We start from the raw sequence: 18031 nt of genomic DNA, 5'->3' as shown, positions 1-18031 counted from the left end.
TCAGAGAGATGTTCTTAAGATAAACTAAATTTTTCTTCCTACCTTGCCCTACATTTGATCACCTGATATGTTGAAAGACACCTGCTTGCTCTGTAGGTAGCTATTTCTATAAATCCATGACCTAGGAATATAACCTGTGTCAAGTACAGCACTGAGGACCAGAGTATTTGCCAGAGGATCTGTATTCCAGAGCTTTGCAGGAACAGTGAAGCTAAACTTTAAGTTTATAAGTCCACGTAGACTTTATAGATTTAGTTTTGGAGGGGAAAAGAAGCAAGGTAGACAGTCATTACTTGAATTCTGAAATCCAGGGGAGTAATGATTTACTGGCATTTTGATAATGGGGCTTTGACTTTAATGCTTTATCATTATAAAGGGGATAATTATAGTGGGAATGAAATGTTTACTTTGCTTAAGTGAACTGAACTAATCCCATAGGAAGGTGGGGAGGAGAAGAGATTCCTTAATGTGGTATGTAGAGTAAGAATCAAACTGAGGACTGTGTTTGGAAACATCAGGCATTTGCCACCCCCTCCCCTCACTCTCCAAAGATTGGTGAAGAAGGAGCCCTTTAAGTCTGAGAAGGAGATAAAGCCCCATGGAACTGTCTGTGATATTAATGGGGCAGGGAGGAGAGAGCTGGGAAAGCTTCTGGACTGTGAGGAAGCTTTTCCATTCATAGCAGGCTTCATTCACAGAGAATATTAGGTCACAGGGAAGCTCACTACCCCCTACTGACCTTTCCAGACGGTGGTTGCTGGGCCACACAAAAACAGAATTATTTCCAGAAAGCCTGGCACCTGTTAACCTGTGACCTCAGGATACAATGACCTTGGGCATTTGAGGCTCTGGACAAGAAAGGACGGAGTTAGACATTTTGCAAGTTTATTCTGGATACTAAACCATCTGATGATTTGTGATATGATTTGGTAAATGCAGCAGACTATGTTAGTTCAGACCTCCCTCCCCTCATGCAGCCCTAAATCCTTGAACTTCTCAAAATAACATGTGATTTCTAGATTTTATAACGTACATGGGCAAGACATTGGGGCCTTAAGTTATTGTCCTAGGCTCCATAGTAACTTGGCCTCAGAAATGAGGCTGGAGCCCAGGTTAATTCATAATATCTTAATCATTAGCATTCTGAATTTTAAGCATAGAAGTAGCATATAAAGGTGAAATTATCTTTTTGGAAAATGTAGCAAATATAGCAAACTTCCTGACATGCATTTAATTTTTGAATCTGCCTCTATAAACACTTGGGAATCCTTCCAAGAGGACCAGAATATCAGAAATAGGGGTTTGTGTCAGGGAAGATGATGTCTGTCATGGGTTAACATTGGACTGAGCAGATCCACAAACCAGGATGACTACTGTTTTTAGGAGATGGAAAACACAACTTCCTGTTCCCCCAGGAGAGTTCCTGGACTCGGAAGTGGTGATCTAAGGAGCCCTGCTGAGACAGGATGGTGGGGGGAGCTGGAATTTCTGTGTGCTAAAACAATGGCCTTTGTTTGTTATTATAGCTCTCTTAGTGCCCCCCCCCCGACCCCCCCAGGATCAAAAGTACTCATCATAGAAACCTGACCACATCTTATCATGTAAAGTCAACCTCTGGGAATCTTGTAATTTTTTTTAGAGCACATTCATTTGTCATGGACACACTCCTCTATCTCTTCTTCCTTCACGTATCTACTTTTTTCTCACTTCAGAGGCAGAATTTCTATCTTCCCTGAGGTCAGAGATCACAGTGACAACACAAATGCCTTAATTAGAGTGGACACAGGTAGACAAAAGTGTTCAACCAGTATGAAGGTCTCTCCTGCATTTACCATTGACATCATTGGAGAGGGATTCCTGGGCAGTGGCGTGCTGATAAGTCAGCTCTCCAGAACAAATGCCCTGATCTGTCCCCAGTTTGCCAATTTCTGTGGTGTAAATATTTCCATTAAGGACTGAATTCACAATACCAAAATGATGTCATTGAACATAGATTTGAGAAGGAGTGTGCACAATTCGCTCTTGCAAGCAGGGTACACCACTGGCTAGCGCTTGTATGTTTGCAGAATTAGATGGAAGGTTATGTTGGCATGTGTATAAATCTGGCAGTGACGATTTCTTCAGAGTTCTCTCCCCAGAAATGTTACCAAAGATCAGGCGATGATATATTTGCCTTGTGTGCAGGCGCTTCTTCTAGTGCATGACATCTCTGCTCCTGGAACCTTCTGAATTTTGGTCTTCTTCCAGATGCTATCCTCAGTCCTCTATTCCTACTGCTCCACACAGTCTGCCTGGGACAGTGAAGCCATTTTAATTGACATACCCTGTCCCCCGCTTTTAGATTCTAACTGCCTGTTGGCCTGTAATATTGGAAAGTCCCAAAGATAACGATGTTTCTTTTTTTAAGATTTTATTTATACATTTGGAACAGAGGGGGAGAGAGAGAGAGAGAGCGAGCATGCATGGAAAAGGGGAGAGGAAGAGGGAGGAGAAGCAGACTTCCCACTGGGCAGGGAGTCCAACTCGGGGTTCGATCCCAGGACCCTGAGATCATGACCTGAGCCAAAGGCAGATGCTTAACCACCTGAGCCACCCAGGCACCCCAAGTTCTACATTTCTAAGGTGGAATTCAGTAGCTCTGTCCCACAAAAAATCTGGCTTCACTTCCTCAACTTGTTTCATTTGTCTGGCACTATTATCATTCCAGTCATCCACACTAGAAATCAGGTAAATGTTCCTGATTCTTTTCCCTCATCTTCATCCTCTGCATCCAACTCTTCACCAAGTCTTTATTCCTGAGTAACCTCTCCCCCCACCACGTTCACTATCCCTGTCATCGTTACACAAGTTAAAGCCCTTACAGTTGCTTACCTGGAATATCAACAACTTTCTTACTGACTTTCTCCACTTTAAAACTTCCCATCAGATCTGTCCTCCACACTGCAATTTCTCTGACCATGCTTAAAACTATAGGAAATGGAGTCTCACCTTTTTAAGATTTGACCAGCATCCTCCGTGAGCAGGCCAAGCTGTCCATTCATTTTGTCATATTGCTCCTGTAACCACTGTATGATCATCCCTGCACCCCACCCCTCCTCCATCACACCTCCTTTCTTTCTTTTTTTAAGATTGTATTTATTCATGAGAGACAGAGAGAGACAGAGAGAGAGAGAGAGAGAGAGAGAGAGAGGCAGAGACACAGGCAGAGGGAGAAGTGGGCTCCATGCAGGAAGCCCGTTGTGGGACTCGATCCTGGGACTCCGGGATTACACCCTGAACCAAAGGCAGACGCTCAACTGCTGAGCCACCCGGGTATCCCAACACCTCTTTTCTTAATGCCTTTTTGATGGTGTCTCTGCTACATCTTCCCCAACGTTGTTAACTCCTACTCATAACTTTAAATCCACTGCAAGCATCCCCTACATAGGATGTCTTTTCCGATGCCACCTCTATGCTGGGTCCCTCCTGGTTCTTCCATGGTATCTGCTTATCTATCTCTGCTCCTTTTTTAAAAAAAAAATTCGCTTTGCATCATAATGGTTTCTTTGTGTCTGTTTTGTCCACTAAACCCAGCAACCTGAGTGTCAGAACTGCATGCTATTTACCTTTATATCTCTACTACCATGCACAGCACCTGGCACATAGTACTGTTAGTTCATGTATGACAGTAAATAAAAGAGAGATCTAAGCCTGTACTATTTGTATGCATTTAGAATTACCAAATAAAGGTACAGGGTGCCAGGTTGAATTTGAAATTCATATAAACAACAAATTATGTTTCAGTATTAGTCGGTCCTAAATACTATATAGGACATGCTTATGTCCCCAATTTATCCTATTATTCATTATTTATCTGACATTGAAATTGAAATTAAATTACAATCTTGTTTTTTTTTTTTTTTTTTAAGAGCACATTCCATTGTCATGGAGCATCCTGGCAACCTTAATCTAGCAAAAAAAAAAAAAAAAAATGAGTTCACATCCATGGAAGCTCACACTGAGCTTGACATCACTTGCCCCAGGGTTTTGTATAGACTGTGCCTTACATCTCGGAATGTTGTATGTATATGTAGCTCAAAATACTCACATGCACTGGCCTTACCATACCACTCTGCTGTGTGCCATTACGTACATATATTTTTTCCATGTGTGGCAAGGATGTTTAATTCATATATATCTGGGCAATACAGACAGATGATCAGAGTTTATTTGTGCACCATCTCACGGTGTTTCGAGTTGCTGGATGGTGTGTTTTTTTGAAAAGGGAATATAACATGCACCCTTGGTGCTCTGGGCTGAATGCAGAGCTAGCAGTGTGTACCTTCTTAAAGTCTATAAAATCCTGGATGTAGGTTTTAGATTTTGTTAGAGAGTTACGACTGGAAAAGTACTCACTGTTGACTTTGCGGCCGAGGCTAGGATGCCCGAGAACTGATGTACTCAAGGTTGAGTGTGGCTTGGAGAAGGACTTCATACTGTCTGCAGTTTAATGAGGTTGTTTACACTATTAAAGTATCAGATGCCTGAAGTATTATTTTGATTGAAGGAAAAAAATATTTTCAAGTTAGAAACACCTAAGTTGTTAACAGTTTATGTTTTCAGAAGGTGAAAGAGAGTATTCCTCCATGACTGGAAACAGAATTGAAATATGGCACATTTCATCTCTCACGTTTTTCTCCTGTCCCCCTCATGCCAAGATGGACAATTATAGAAATTCCTCAGTTAGGACAGTTGGGCAGAGGTTTAGATAGTTACCCCATAGGAGTCAGACATGTTCTCTCAGGAAATGCTGAATTCTAATGGCAGAGAGATTGCCCCCTCCCACCAAAAGAAAATCCTGAAACATTTTTGTGGCTTCGGTATCATGATCTTGTCAGTAAAATGATGGTCTCTGATTAAATCCAGATTGAGCTGTTTCCTGTTAGCGTGCTAACCCAGAGGGCAGGCTCAGCCCTCCATGTATTGCTCTCCGAGTCTGGGTTATTAAACACTTGTCTGCCAAGGCCCTCCCCCACTTTTCTTTTAAACTAAAATTCAAAGGTAGTGAGATATTCCACACAAAAACAGATCCTAAAGTCTTTTAAAGGGTTCCGTAGCTATTGAATATTTTGCTGCAAAAATTAAACTAAAAACTCAGCTTCTCCCGTGTGCCCCTACGGCAGAGTTAATTTTCCGTTTCACTTTTGTATGGTCTTCATCCAAAGTACTTCCAGGAATAAGCAGATAGTTTCAAAATTTTCAGTAGTTTTGTTTTTTTGTTTTTGTTTTTTCACAAAAAATGTACCCTATTTGAGTGTTTGTAAATTAGACCTCATTTACCCCCAGCTCTAGCAAGTCCATAGTCGGTGCTTAGCAAATGTGAAGATGACATGGAGCAAGTACTCTGACACCTTAATGTGCATTGTTAACTTTTGTGAGAAAGACTATAGGCACCAACCAATTCCCACACTTCATTTTATATTGTCATTCATGCTGACTCATTGCACCTAGAGAATAATTTTAAAAATCTACATAGTGCAAGTATTTTATTAGCTTCCATTAGCTCAAACATGGTTCTTCCTGATGTACAGATGCAAACACTGAGGAGTAGAAACCATCACAGGGAGCTATGGGGATCAGCCACGCATCTTGAGATTTCTTTTTTGCCAGAGGAAAAGGAGGACCGAAGGAAGCGACTGGGTTAATGAGTAGCAGGACTCCATTCCCAAGGGAGAGCCGTGGCTTCCTGCCAAATCTGCTTTCTGGCAGGAAAGGGGACCCCCTTCATCAGGTCCTTTGACAAGTATTTTTCTCTGTGTTTGAATTTTTGGCTACATCAGGGCTCAGAGAAAAATTAGTTCTTTTAAGTAGTTTTTACTTTCAATAAGAAAAGATTTAAAGTGGAATTTGCATTGTGAATAAAGTAAGAGTCCTCAAATTACGAAATTGTTTGGTAAGGGAACATTGTCACAAGGTAAGGAATTAGAATTAGAGCTTGAATATCCCTCGAGAACGAGAAGCCATTCCCTTCATTGTTGTTGTTAACATTTGACATTGAAGCATGTTTTTTTAAACTACTTTTTAATAGTATGAGGCTGATCATTTTTTGGGAACCAGATCGTTGAAGTAACAAAGTAAAACATAGAAAACATCCCTACATTTTGGTATCGAGAAAGAGGTCAAAGGGATACAGATGTTAGAAGATAAAAATTAACGTTGTATTTTATGATTTTTTTAAGTGAAAAGCGCCAAAACGGAATATGGTTTAAATGCATCACAGTGACTTAGTAAGTTTACGTTTTCCAAAGTATGTTCATTCTGGTGGTCTGCAAGATGCCGTGAGATTAAAGGGAAGTCCATTTGGAAGGATCATGTGAGCGTGTTAAAGGCAAATTCTAGAATAAAGAAATGTATTTGACTTTGTCTTACTCTGTAGTTCCCAGACTTGACCACAGGACCTTTTGTTTTAGAACTAGTGTTTTATAGCACCCATGTAGGGCGACACTGTATTAACTAGTAAAAAAAAAAAAAAGTAATTAGACTTTGAAACCATATATCCTTTTCATTTATTGTTTCTGCTTAAAATGAGTTGACACTCCTGGGAGGACAGATGGATCCCATTAGGCCTGTTTTAAAAACTACATATAGAGTGATAACGGATGGTTATTAGGCCATGATATGAGTCAACAGGCCGAAGAGGCCTACAGAAATGTTTGGTATTTTGCCTGAACCAGATCCTGCTCCTTAATAAAATAAAAGTATCCTTCGAGAAGGAAAGAAAGAAAATCGGCCATGGAAGATGCAGTCATACTATTAATTCCTGTTAGCATTTAGACATAATGACAGTAAGTTACTCTCACCTTCTCCTAAAAGTGATTGCCACCACTTTGGTCTTCCTAGAAGCAATCTCACCAGCTAACTTCCTTCCAGGGGTTTAACATCTGACAGACCAGGTGAAGAAAAAGAGAACAGGTATTTAGTGAGCACAGTGTCATCATTGAGAGATCCGGTTCTTTCTTCTTTGCTCCCCTTCCTTAATTTTCACATATCTGGTTTTTTCAATTTTGGAAAGTCTGGTATGCAACAATTCAAAATTAAAACTGAGAAAAACTGCCTGGCAATTGTTTGCATTACTGACAATTATTATTTGCTTTAGAAAATGATCCTCTTGGTAGGACATCTTCGTGCCTGTGTAGGACGATTTAGGCTGAAAATCTCTCTGTGTAATTTGTTAGGCATAGATTTATTGCAGGATATAAGGCATGTTCCTCTTTTTCTTCAATTTTGTTCTTCTCTCCCCTCATACTCAATTTTAAGCTTTGCATATCTTATCAATAATCAGTTGTGTTTTATGTCTACCAAGGTGCAATTATACCTGCCAATACTATTTGCAGTTTCATTCTCATGTGATTGCTACTTGTCACGAACATATGTTTTTCTTGTTCATCGCTTGGCTGTAGGAGGCAGGGGTCATATGCCCATCCACCCTTTCCATTTCTCCCCAGAGAGTAGCCCTGGGCCGCTTGGTCCAGCCACTTCTTGGGCAGTTCTGTTGATTGTTGATCATATTGAATCAGGAAGGCCTTTGCTTTTTGCAGACCGAAGAACATCAGACCATGGTCAGATCTCCACAGATTTCCATGGAGATCACACTCCTACCAAGGCTGGTCTTTTAGCCTAGCAAAATAGTGTCAGTTGGTTCACACAAATCCTAAAACTCAGCAGTCACCTCCTCAAAGCCAGTATGAGTCAGCTCCAGCACACCAGTGTAGGAGCTGCCTTTAAGAATGAATTTGGGGGCACCTGGGTGGCTCAGTGGTTGAGCCTCTGCCTTTGGCTCAGCTCCTGATCCCAGGGTCCTGGGATCGAGTCCTGCTTCAGGCTCCCCACAGGGAGCCTGCTTCTCCTTCTGCCTATGTTTCTGCCTCTCTCTGTGTGTCTCTCGAGTAAATAAAAATAAATAAATAAAATAAAATAAAGAAAAAGAATGAGTTTGACAACTTACCGTGGAATAATCCAAAGGGAATGACTGATTAACTTTTGCTGAGCTTGACCCTGGGGTTACAGAAAACATCCATGGCCTATTTAGGCTGGCAACCAGGGACTTACATAGAAACAAGTGGAACCATGATGAAGTAAAAAGCAACACACACACACCACCATCACCTCAGTTCCACTCACAGGAGAGAATTGCCTCACATGGCTCGTAGGGACATGAAAGCAGAGGGGGGAAAACATGACCGGCTGTGCGTAAGTCTACTTGAGCATTTGCAGTTTTATGCTGGGGAGTCATTTCGCCTGATCATAACCATGGATTTATTGTACAGGTTGAAGGGGACCAGCTGCCTCCGGGACATACGGTCAGTCAATATGAAACCTGTAAGATCAGGACCATAAAAGCTGGCACCTTGGAGAAGCTTGTGGAGAACCTGCTGACGGCTTTTGGGGACAATGACTTTACCTATATCAGCATCTTCCTGTCAACGTACAGAGGCTTTGCCTCTACTAAAGAAGTGCTAGAACTGCTGCTGGACAGGTAAGAACCTAACAGAGTTTGAGAGATGATAGAAGCCTAGAAAGGCTTTTTGCAGAGGGAAGGCATGATTTTGGATTCACCTGCACATGGTATGCCGAGTGGGATGTGTGAGAAAGGATTAATTGGAACAACTTTGGGAACCGGGGTACAAGGGCTCTTCAGGAGTGATTTTATGGTTTATTTCTGGTAGAAATCCCTTATAAAAAAATCTATAAAATATTTAGAAGTACATGTTATAAACCTAGACTTTGTTGTGTATAGAGTTCAGTTACTGTTTGCTACCCTAAAATTTTCTCCATATTTTCATAATTTTATATTATTCTAGTAAATCATCAGTAACCAGGACTCTTATTGGGTTGCTGGGAGAATTAAATATGCTAATATATGTAATGTGTGGAGTTCACTATTAGACCTATAGGAAGAAGCTAAGGGATGGTAGCTTCAATAATGAGGACGATAATATTAACAATCACTGTGCATTGACTGCTTTAAGGATATGCACATAAATATTATCCCTGGTTTAAGTTGTTAGGTTACATGTTACCTACAACAGAGCAGTATATATTACAAGTCACACATTGATAATTCTGTTTTCTCCCTTAGTTTTGCTTGATTTATAATTAAACTTGACCTTTTAATAAATTATTAAATTGACTTAATATTGGGAGGAAGAAAGCCATCAGTCAAACAATTGTTTCAGAGACATGAGAGTTCTCATCTAAATCCTTATATTCTGGGGTTTCCTGTGTAAGAAAGGAAATGAGATAGGATGTTTTTGTTGGAGTAGTTGAATGCTGACTTCTAACTAGGTTTTTAAAAATTTTAAAGTATTATATGCTCATGTGCTCATAGAAGAGTCTAAAAAGAAACATTCGTGTTTACTCATATTTCTATGTTTTCCCAAATATCTTTTATTAGTTTTTTAAAAAAAAACTAGAAGTAGAAAAAAATTAAACAGACCATAATCTAATTAGGCAGATAACATGTATTAACATTTTAAAAATAGAAGTAATAGGGGCGCCTGAGTGCCTCATTGGTTAAGCATCTGCCTTCAGCTCAGGTCATGATCTCAGGGTCCTGGGATCGAGTCCCATGTCGGGCTCCCTGCTCAGTGGGGAGTCTGCTTCTTCCTCTCTGTCTGCTACTCCCCCAGCTCCTGCTCTCTGTTGTTATCTGTCTGTCTCTCTCAAATAAATAAATAAAATCTTTTTAAAAAAAGAAGTAATCTACTATATATTAATATATATAGTAATCACTATATATGCATATATATGTATATGATACTATATATGTGTGTGTGTATATATATATATATAGTGAAAAGTTCAATTCAAAAAATTATAGAAAGTAAATATTTTTTCCCTCAAGTTCCACTCCTCATAGGTAATCACTATAGATCATTCCTTTTGTATTCCTCAATTTTCCTGGGCATATATACATACACACATACATAAATACATTTATGTAAATATATGTTTGTTTATATATGATAGTTGTTAAAAAATTATATATATTTTTATATGATATAAAAGCTGTCCCACAACTTTGTTTTTTTACTTATCTGTCTTAAAGATTTCTTTTTAAAAAGGATTTATTTATTATTTGAATGAGAGAAAATGAGTCAGGGGAGGGGCAGGGTGGAGGGAGAGGATCTTAGGCAGACTCCTTGCTGAGCCTGGATCCCTACACTAGGACTCCATCTTATAACCCTGAGATCATGGCCTGAGCCAAAACCAAGAGTCCGAGGTTTAAATGATTGAGCCATTCAGGCACCCTTGTCTTGGAGACTTTTTATTCCTTAAGAGAATTAACATAGGCAAAAGACTTAAAACAGTGGCTGGCATATTGAAAGCTCAAGAAATGTAAGACATTGTTATTTGAAAATCACATAGAGATGGATTTACCATGTTTTTTTTTAGTAGCTTTATAGTATTTATTGAATATTCTATGGATGGACAGTTACTTTCTCTAGTTTTTTGTTTTCAAAATTTTTAAACAATGCTGCAAAAGAGTGTCTTTGAATATATATATCCTTGAGAGTTCTATAGGATAATTTCATTATATATAACATTTCTATCATCTATTTCTTTATCTATAGGATAATTTTATTATCATATTATCAAAGGATGATTGATAGGGCAAAATACGTAAACATTTTAAAATGTGAAAGGTTTCACATTTCATTTGTTTGTTTGTAAATCACCCTCCAGAAAAATGTATGAACCACACTCCTGTCCACAAAGAATGAGAGTTCCCTGTTCCTGCGCTTTCCCCACATCCTTGTCAAATATGGATCTCTGTCATGATCTGTCCATTGAAAGCTCATTGTTTTTAAGTTTGTGTTTCTTATATTTGTGAGTGAAGTTTAGCATCTTTAAAACACTTACTGGGCATTTGTGTTTATGTCTGTTCATATCCTTTTCTTTTGGACTATTGTCATCTAATTTTTGATCATCTCATTATAACTCTTAAATATTATGAAATTAGTTTTTTGCCTATCATATGTTGGAAATATCTTTCCTAATTTGTCCCTTGGAAATTTTCCCCTTTTTGTTTTATTTTATTTAGTTAGTTATAAAATCTTAAAATATTTTATTTGAGAGAAAGAGAGAGCACGAGAGGGGGCTGGGGAGAGGGAAAAGCAGACTCCCCACTGAGCAGGGAACCCAGTGCAGGGCTGGATCCCAGGACCCTGACATCATGACCTGAGCTGAAGGCAGACGTTTAACCGACTGAGCCACCCAGGTGCCTCTGCCCCTTGGTTTTATAAGTTGTTTATTAAAAGGTCATCTGGGTGGCTCAGTCAGTTGGGTGTTGAACTCCTGGTTCTCAGAGTCTGCTTACGTTTTTCTGTCCTCTGCCCATCTCTCCTGAGCTCTCTTGGATGCTCTCTCTCCCCTCAAATAAATAAATAAATAAATAAATAAATAAATAAATAAATAAATAAATATTTTAAAATAATAAAAGTTGTTTATTAATATTTTCATGAGGACATTTAAAACAATTTTTTATGCAGTCATAGCTATCAGTCTTAAGTAAGGCCTTTAATAATGAAGTTCTATTCTAATGGGATTAAAGTTAGTGATAAGTGGGTTTTTCTTAAGGTATTTTCCTCACAGATGCAAGATAGAGTGACCTCATTTGGACTGATGATTATTCATATATTTATATTCAGGCATATTCACAAAATTTCTGTCTGTCCTCTATCATACATTAATCTGAGTATGATAAGTCTGGACTTCATCATAGATAGGAAGTTCTGGTTTTTGTTTTTGTTTTTGGTTTGTTTGTGTGTGTGTGTGTGTTTTGTTTTTGTTTTTGTTTTTTGTTTTTTTGCACAGCAGCAGTTAAAATGTTAAGCTTGAAGTATGAACTTGTTGTATAAGTACATAATTTCTTTCATTGTATAATATCTCACACCTATAAATAGAACTTGGAGAATCATATGAGTTTTCTCTTTGCTATTTCATGTATATATAAAGGACACAGTATATGCAGTATACTTTTGGCCAACCGTATGGGGAAATAAGTCAACACATCAAAAATTCCTACAAGTTTTCTTTGGAATTGGCAACCTCTTCTACTTATAGGGTAACTCTACTGATAATAGGCCACAGATGTCCACAGTCAGTAAGGAGTGCACATGAGTTCCAGCTGTTCATCATAAATAGTGGACATACACACAGGAACTAGAATGTTTAGTCTGTGACTCACATACATCCAGCTTTTATTTGATGATTTTAAAAATCTTCTCTTTGTTTTATTATAGGAGATACCCATTTTTGGATTTTTCAAAGCTTAATTGGATGACAGTTATTAAATAACACAGTCAACATGAATTCAAGTTCAAATGATGAATTCATAATTCAAATTCAATTTAGTTCAAACTATCATTTAAGGTATAACTGAACAAGAGAGTTAAGATTTATCTTGACCTGTTTGGATGGGCCATGGCGTGGCCTTAAATTTCACCTCGTAGTCCTATCCTTTGCTTGCCTCTGAAATGAGTGGAGTCAACAAGCTCTGAATGCCTAAAAATACCAGTATTCTGCAAGACACCATTAGGGTGAAACAGAAAGACTTGGTTGGTTCTCACCCTTGTGGTGAATGTACTGTGAAGCTGTTGGTCCTTAACCTCCGGGGTGACTCATTCACTTGCAATACCCTCTACATAATTTGTGTTTAGAACTTTGTATTCTTTTTCTTAGGACACTTCAAATTCCATTTACTCTGCAAAACCTGGATTCACCCTGAGAACTTAATATTTTACTGCAAAAGATAAGGCTTACAGTCATAAAACAAATAGACAACCACTTAAGATGGTGTAAAAAGAGATTCTATCATGTTCTGTAGACATTCAGAGAAATAAATCTCATTTATTTTGCTTCCTCTGTGGAAATTTGGATTTATCCATATATGTACAAACTTCAACATGAATATTTTTTTTCTCCCATTTCCTTTTCACTTAGATCTTGTGACCAGATGTTAATCTTCATTTAATTTTAACCAAAATTCAGATTCTTTGGAACACTGGGTTTTTTAATTGGTTGTTGGGAGTTTTAATGTCTGTAATTGGGAGGTCAGCAATTAAATTGCACAAACTTACCTTCTCTGAATATAAGTTTGATATACAATTTTTTCGTCAGTAAATTGTGGTAAGGTTGTTTGTGAGTCTCTGATGTCATTTTTTTTAATGATTTCTCTTGGTTTCTTAATAGTAGATTGCTTATCTTTTGTGAAATCAACACTGCGAAGTTATTATAGGATGTGCTAATCCCTAACCAGTTAAGAATGGATTGAAGGCAGATGCTGCAGTCTTTATTTACCCCCAGAGGAAAGCTTATTTGTTTTTTGTTTTTGAGGAAAGCTTATTTGAAGTCAAGCTTTGATTTTCCTTAAGACTTCTAATCGTGTGGCTTTTCTCGTATGGAACTCTATGTACTTTGAAAAAAATCTTTTGTAGTTTTTTCATTTTGCTAATATGAGTCTTTCTGATTGGCCAATAGACCAATAGACAGTGATTTTGAAGTCATATATGGCTAATTCCATATGTTTGCTTTATCTCGTGCTTGGGGTTATCAGCAGTTCACCAGGAATCCTGTTTTCTGTGCTTGTCACCATGGCTTAGTTAATTCTAGGGCTCATTGACTTCCTTTTAACCTAAGAGAAAGTTTTGAATTGTGGCTTAGTTTGTTTTAATGCTTTGAGATTTTTATTTTGTGTAACTTCAAACATACATTCCACTTAAACATATATTCTTGTGCCATACCATTAAAATAATAGCATATAGGTCCCACTGAAAATACCCAACCTCAGCTGTAGGAGGAAACCTCCCTCAACTAGTGATCCTCACTGAGGACCATGAAATGTTGATCAGCATACCTAGATTTTTCTTTAGACAGCTGTCATGTTAGCTACTCTTGGGCCATTTATTGATCATTCTCTCTTTCTCTGATCCTTTCATATAAGAAGTAATCAGGATGCCAAGGACAAGCAGTATAGGGGTGAATGTGTCTCCAGAAACTTTTGCTACGCCATGTTGGCAGTTGGTTCAGTTTGGAAAGGGGTATTTCAGATCTGTACCTGAGCAGATCTGAAATACCCCTTCATTTTACGTGAATTCTCCCAGTGGAGGAATTTTTGGAGAGGATAAAGATTAAAGGCATCCATCAGCACTATACTTTAAGACCAATCGGACTTGAATTTGCTTGCTTTAGGTCACAGAGAGGAGACTAATTCAGTGGGTCTTTGAACTTGTTTCTTCTTTCTGTATTTTCTGGTGCTGCATTTTCACAGACTTTATCTCAGTTTATTTATTATTATATTACTTGCATGTTTACAGATAAGAAAACTGAGGCTCAGAAACATTGAATCAGAAAGTGGCAGAGCTAGAATTAAACCTACCTCTTTCTGAGTTGAAATAGCTTTCCAAGCATACCATATCACTTCCCATGATTTATTAATGCCATTTCAAGGGAGGGGGTGATGTGGGGATCCCCTTCAGCTATACTCACTTGATTTTCCTTGGAAACTACATTGCTCTCTTCACATAATTGTGAGCAATTCACATGGACATCAGTGTTCCTATTTGTTCATTTATTCAAATGATAGTTACCAGATGTTTAATATATATCACATACTGTTCTGTACAAGGTGCTGTGCATATAATAGTGGACAAACTGGTCATGACTCCTGTACTCTTCATACTTAATGGGTGGTAGCAGGCGGACAGTAACATTAAATCATCATACAAACAAATGTATATGATCAAAATTTATACAATCCTTGGGTCCTTGGGACATAAGAACTAGATTCTATGACAGAGACAATCAAGAGAGAATTTAAGGGGTGGATGTTACCCAACCAAAACTACATGTTGGCCAGTGATTTAGGGTGATTAAATAGGTCATGGACCATCAAGGTTACTATTGGGTTTGTGTGTCTAGAGTGTTTCTATTTGATGTGCTCAGGGCAAATCCACTGGCCTGAATCCGCAACTTCCCAAAGAGGACTCTTCTTGGAGGATATAGTAAATGAGAAAGCTTGGGAAAACTTAGCAAATATATGATCACTATGGAGACAGTAATCTTAAGCCCATACTTTGACACCCGGAGTAGTAACACCTTCATATGTAAAATATGCTGTGCCAATAACCAGCAAGAATGAAGCTGACCTTGCTGAATGAAGCCAGTTCCCCCCACAGTGCAGAGAAAAGTCAATCAAATGTAAAGCCTGACAAAATAAGTCAGTCAGAGAAAGACAAACACCAAATGATTTCACTCATATGTGAAATTTAAGGAACAAACAAAGGGAAAAAATGAGAAAGACAAATCAAGAAACTTAATTGTAGAGAACAAACTCATGGTTACCAGAGGAGTAGGGCTGGAGGGATGGGTTAAAATAGGTCATGGGATGAAGGCGTGCACCTGTGATGAGCACTGGGTATTGTATGGAAGGGTTGAATCACTATATTGTACATGTGAAACTAATGTAACACTGTATTTTAACTATACTGGAATTAAAATAAAAAATATAACGCTTGAAAACAGTTTATTTCCATAGACTTTGTCAGAACTGCCAAATATGTTTCCATTTCCTTTCAGAGTTTTAGGATATTTATGGGAAAAGCAGTTTTCCTGTCTTTTAGTCATGCGATTCTTGTGTGAGGCGTAGAGTGTAATGGTTTAGAGCATGGCTCAGCAGTGAGAAAATGAATTTGATTCCAGTTTTGCACTTCTTACTTGCTCCACAACATTGGGCAAGTTACTTTATCTTACTAGCTTCAATTACTTTATCTTACTAGCTTCAATTTTCATATCTTTAACATGAGAATGAAAAATAATCCTAATATTTATAGAGTTATGAGGTTTAAACTTGAAGATATAAAGTTCTTTTTTTTTTAAAGATTTTATTTAGGGAAGGGGGAAAAAGATTTTATTTATTTATTCATGAGAGAGAGAGAGAGAGAGAGAGAGAGAGAGAGAGAGAGGCAGAGACACAGGCAGAAGGAGAAGCAGGTTTCATGCAGGGAGCCCAACATGGGACTCGATCCCCGGACTCCAGGATCACGCCCTGGGCCAAAGGCAGGCACTAAACCACTGAGCCACCCAGGCGTCCCATTATAAAGTTCTTAGTATAGTGGCTGGCAAATAATTAAGTGCTTAGGAAATTACCATTAGTTTTCCTTTCTTCATGGTACTTTCTACCACTGGAAATTACTTTTTAAAATTTATCTTGCTTATTTCTTGACTATCTCCCCCACTTAATGACTATGCCTATCTTGTTCACAGCTGTATCCTTAGGAATGGTATCTGGCAGTAGGTGCTTAGGAGCTATCTTCACAACGAGTAAATAATGGTTTATATATTATTTATGCCTATTATGAGTATATGCATTAGAAGGTACACTGTGGATATTCCCCAGCATCCTCCTCCATCTAGTGAGTCAGACAAATAAATCTGAAGAATACCATTACCGTCAAGGCAGTGGGCTCAATGTACTTTTAAAAAAGAGACTTAAAATATATACACAGTTAAGGTTCAGAGCAAAATTGTGGAAAGTACCAGGAGTTCTCACATACCTCCTGCCCCTACATGTGCCCCCACTATCAACATCCTCACTAGAGTAGTACATTTGTTACATTCATTGATAGACACATCATTATCACCCAAAGTCTGTAGTTAAATTAAGGTTCTACTTAATATTGTACATTCAGTGGATTTGAACAAATGTACAATGACATATATTCATCATTATAGTATCATGTAGAATAGTTTCACTGTTCTAAAAATCCTCTCTGCTCTCCCCAACCCAGCCCCCCGGCAATCATTGATCTTTTTACTGCCTCCATAATTCTCCTTTTTTTCAGAATGTCTGTCACATGGTTGGGAACATATAGTATGTAGCCTTTCACATTGGCTTCTTGCACTTAATAGCACGCAATTGAGGCTCCTCCCTATCTTAATAGCTCATTTCTTTTTAGTGTCAAATAACATTCCATTGTCTGAATGTACCACAGTTTGTTTATTCACCTACTGAAGGGAATCTTGTTGTTTCCAAGTTTTGGCAATTAAATAATAAAATAAAAGTGCTTTAAATGTCCACTACAGGTTTTTGTGTGGACCTAAGTTTTCAGCTCCTTTGGGTAAATACCAAGGAGCAGAAATGCTGAATCATATGGGAAGAGTGTTTAATTTTGGAAGAAACTGTTAAACTGTCTTCCAAAATGGATGCATTCCCACTAGCAGTCAACTAGAGTTCCTGTTGCTTCACATCCTTGCCAGCATTTGGTATTGTCCATGTTTTGGATTATGGCCATTCTGATAGGTGTGTGATGTTATCTCATCATGTTTTAAATTTGCAGTTCCTTAATGACATATCATGCTAAATATCCTTTCATGCGCTTACTTTGTCATCTGTGTATCTTCTTTGGCAAGGTGTCTATTTAGGTATTTTGCCCATTTTAAAATTGTGTTGTTTATTTTCTTGTTGCTGAGTTTTAAGAGTTCTTTGTATATTTTGGATAACAGTCCTTTATTAGATGTGAGTTTTGCAGATATTTTCTCTAAGTCTGTGGCTTGTCTTCTCATTTCTTGACATTGTCTTTTGCAGTGCAGAAGTTTTTAATTTTAATGAAGTCCAGTTTATCAGTATTTTCTTTCATGATTTGTGCCTTGGCTGTTGTGTCTAAAAAGACATTGTCAGGGCACCCAGATGTCTCAGTCAGTGGAGCAGGCAATTCTTGATCTAGGGATTGTGACTTCGAGCCCCACATTGGGTATAGAGACTCCTTACAAATAAAATCTTAAAAAAAAAAATAAAAGGACATTGTTATAACCAAGATCATCTAAGTTTTCTCTTATCATCTAGAAGCTTTTTAGTTTCGTGTTTTATATTTAGGTCTGTGATCCATTTTGAGTTGATTTTTGTGAAAGGTGTAAGTAAGGTCTGTGACGAGACTCTTTTTTGCATGTGAATATCCAGTTGTTCTATCACTCATCATTTGTTGAAAAGACT

The 18031-nt window shown here is 38.1% G+C and overlaps 1 protein-coding gene across 3 annotated transcripts in view; it reads left to right on the top strand.

Annotated features, from left to right (window-relative positions):
* RGL1 (ral guanine nucleotide dissociation stimulator like 1) overlaps positions 1–18031 on the top strand; it is a 248494-nt gene that overhangs the window by 155604 nt on the left and 74859 nt on the right. For all 3 annotated transcript variants that reach the window (XM_077901969.1, XM_077901966.1, XM_077901968.1), the window contains one exon: positions 8307–8515. In XM_077901969.1, the coding sequence (XP_077758095.1) occupies positions 8307–8515 (209 nt within the window). The remainder of the gene's footprint in view (positions 1–8306; positions 8516–18031) is intronic.

This window comes from Canis aureus, chromosome 6 (assembly GCF_053574225.1).
Source record: "Canis aureus isolate CA01 chromosome 6, VMU_Caureus_v.1.0, whole genome shotgun sequence".
Classification (NCBI taxonomy): Eukaryota; Metazoa; Chordata; class Mammalia; order Carnivora; family Canidae; genus Canis; species Canis aureus.
This window is presented reverse-complemented; position numbering and strand designations above follow the sequence as displayed.